The sequence below is a fragment of the Epinephelus moara genome, chromosome 21, assembly GCF_006386435.1.
Source record: "Epinephelus moara isolate mb chromosome 21, YSFRI_EMoa_1.0, whole genome shotgun sequence".
Classification (NCBI taxonomy): Eukaryota; Metazoa; Chordata; class Actinopteri; order Perciformes; family Serranidae; genus Epinephelus; species Epinephelus moara.
The window spans coordinates 4,830,634-4,833,392 of NC_065526.1; the positions used below are offsets into that span (position 1 = coordinate 4,830,634).

At 39.7% G+C, this 2,759-nt stretch overlaps 1 protein-coding gene across 2 annotated transcripts in view; it reads left to right on the top strand.

Moving 5' to 3' along the window:
- The window catches only part of gpt (glutamic--pyruvic transaminase), a 16,619-nt gene extending 14,578 nt beyond the window's left edge, over positions 1–2,041 (top strand). For both annotated transcript variants that reach the window (XM_050074498.1, XM_050074497.1), the window contains 2 exons: positions 363–518; positions 1,884–2,041. In XM_050074498.1, coding sequence (XP_049930455.1) covers positions 363–518; positions 1,884–2,003 — 276 coding nt within the window. In that variant the 3' untranslated portion in view covers positions 2,004–2,041. The remainder of the gene's footprint in view (positions 1–362; positions 519–1,883) is intronic.
- Positions 2,042–2,759: the final 718 nt, after the last annotated feature.

Genomic DNA, 2,759 nt, shown 5'->3' on the forward strand with positions numbered 1-2,759 from the left:
GCAAATGTGTTCCTCATGAGGAGAGGCATCTCTGTGCAAAGTTTCATGTCTCTACAACATATGGGGCATGAGATATGCCCATTCAAAGTTTGCAATTTCAATCGGTTGCTATAGCGCCCCCCTTTGGCCAATTGATGTAATATTGCTTCAATGGCATCCTCCCATGACCCTCTACCACTGTGCCAAATTTCACATGGATTGAAGTGAGGAGAAAAACATGAAACAGACACACACACAGAGTTTTCGTCATTATGTAGTAAGATAGTTGAGCACATGTGTTACAGATGATGACCTCTGGTTAACTTTCTCTTCTCTCTGTCCTCTCTATTCTTTGTTTTCTCCATTCTCTCTCCCACATCCAGGAGCGCACAGCCACTTTAAGTGCCTTATCCGAGAAGGCCAAGCTTACAGAAAAGGTCCTCAATACCGTGCAAGGCATCAGCTGCAATCCTGTGCAGGGCGCCATGTACTCCTTCCCTCGCATAACCATCCCTGAGAAGGCCGTCAAAGAGGCCACGGTCAGTCCTTAACCTATTTGAATGAGCGTTTCAAATTTGACTGTGTTGTCTCTTCAAGGGAATTACATTGATGAGGAGCAAATACATGTTACAGTTATACAAGGAGTTTTTACTCATCTCCCACTGATTGTTTGGTCCACTTATTTTTGTTTCACTTCTTTTTTGTCTCCCTGGCCTCAAAAGCCCACGATGCACTAATACTCATGTTCCACTTAACACAAGACCAACGTCTCATACTCTATGCTTGATTAAATAAGTCTTTAGCCAGGTTCAGTACACTGTGCGCCCACCACCCTGTTTGCTAAAGGGAACAAATGATTTTCAATAGCTTGTGGTTTCAATTCTGTCCCGAGGTTGACTGCTCAGTAGGAATTTCAGGGGAGGGCTGATGAGCCGGGCGGCTGAGAATCTGATTAGCCTCACAGAGGATAAGGTCAGACTACAGCTGACCTGCTAACACCTGATCAATCCCAGTGACTCCGCTCGCTATCTCGATCGCATGGTTGTAGCATTGCTTTGTTTTTGGCTCTGCTTTTCACTAAAACAACGCATAAAGACAGAGCTCCTCTAACAACACTCAACATTAACATTGGCAGTTTAAATAGAGCTGCTGTGTGGTCCATTGAGCTTTTTCCCGATCACAATACTCAGCTACATCTAAGGCTGAGAAACACTTTAAAGGGGATTTAAAAAGGTTTAACAAAAGCGTTTGCTTCAGAGGAAATTAGACACACTTCACATTTTCTTTACCTCAAATTAACACTCATCTCTTTTTGTTTTATTTACATCAACCTGCAGTTATCTTTGAACCGCCAAAGAAAATGTCTTGAACTCTGAAGGGCAGCTGTGCTAACTAACTCTGAAAGACACTAACAAAAGGGAGAAAAGGTTGCCGTGAAACTGTACAATACAAATTTCACTGTGTTACTATTAACACAGTGAAATTAATTAACTTGAGGAGCTTTTGAGGACTTGTTTCCAGAAATCTAAGCACTGTGTAATTAATTGTGATCATACACGTTATGTTAGAAACACAGGAATGGACTGTTGGTTACAAAGCTCTCTCTCGTTTGGCCCAATTCTGCTTTAAGTGGATTTGATTTTCTACAATTTGAAAATCCCTCATGGTAAATGAATGTAGCAGAAGGAAGAGCAATAAAGAAACCAGCTCAGTGGGAATGCTGCAAAAAAACTACACAGTGCTTTTAGTATGAAGGCGATACTGTGAGTCAGCGCTCTGTTATAAATATAGCTTATAATCACAGCACAACTGCACTTCACAAAAAATACTACTTGAAATATTCCCATGCCGCCAAAATATTAAGCCTCAAACAGCACTTAAGTGTTTCTTTTCCTCTGCGTTAGGACAAAGGTCAGCAGCCAGATATGTTTTACTGCATGAAGATGCTGGAGGAGATGGGGATCTGTCTCGTACCTGGAAGTGGCTTCGGCCAGAAGGATGGGACCTACCACTTCAGGTACTAACACGCTGTAAATATATCTCTCTTCCAGGGCTGCAGCTGACACTTTTATTGATTAATCTGCTGACTATTTTTTTTTTTAAGATTTAAAGACTGTTTGCTTTTTAAACGTCCTCTTTAAAATTACCATATTACCATGATAGATGCTAATTGATTTTCTGACTGTTGACGGATTGATTAATCGACTAATTTTTTCAGCTCTAGTTTCTTTTGTCACTAAAAAGGCCTTGGACGAGTGTCTACTTATTCCTTTGTGCTAGAATAAATGTGATTGTGAAAGAAAGCAATACATTGCAAAGACAATAAAGCCCCCACAAAATATTTGGTAACACTTTACTTGAAGGTATCTACATAAGAGTGACATGACACTGTCATAACTGACATGACACTGTCATGAACCTGTCATAAACATTATGTACATGTCATAAACGTTTATGACTGCTGTCATTAAGTGTCATTTGTTTTTTGTCATGACAAGTTGACATTGTTTGGGATGTCCTTATTATGACAACTTGACATTAATTAAAGTGACATTACCAGAAGTTGTCTTTGTCATGACAAGTTGACATTAAATTTGTCTGGGATGTCCTTATTATGACAACAAATTTAATGTCAACTTGTCATGACAAAGACAACTTCTAGTAATATCATCCTGGTTAATGTCAAGCTGTCATAATAAGGACATCCCAAACAAATTCAATGTCAACTTGTCATGACAAAGACTGTTTCTGGTAATGTCACTTTGATTAATGTCAACTTG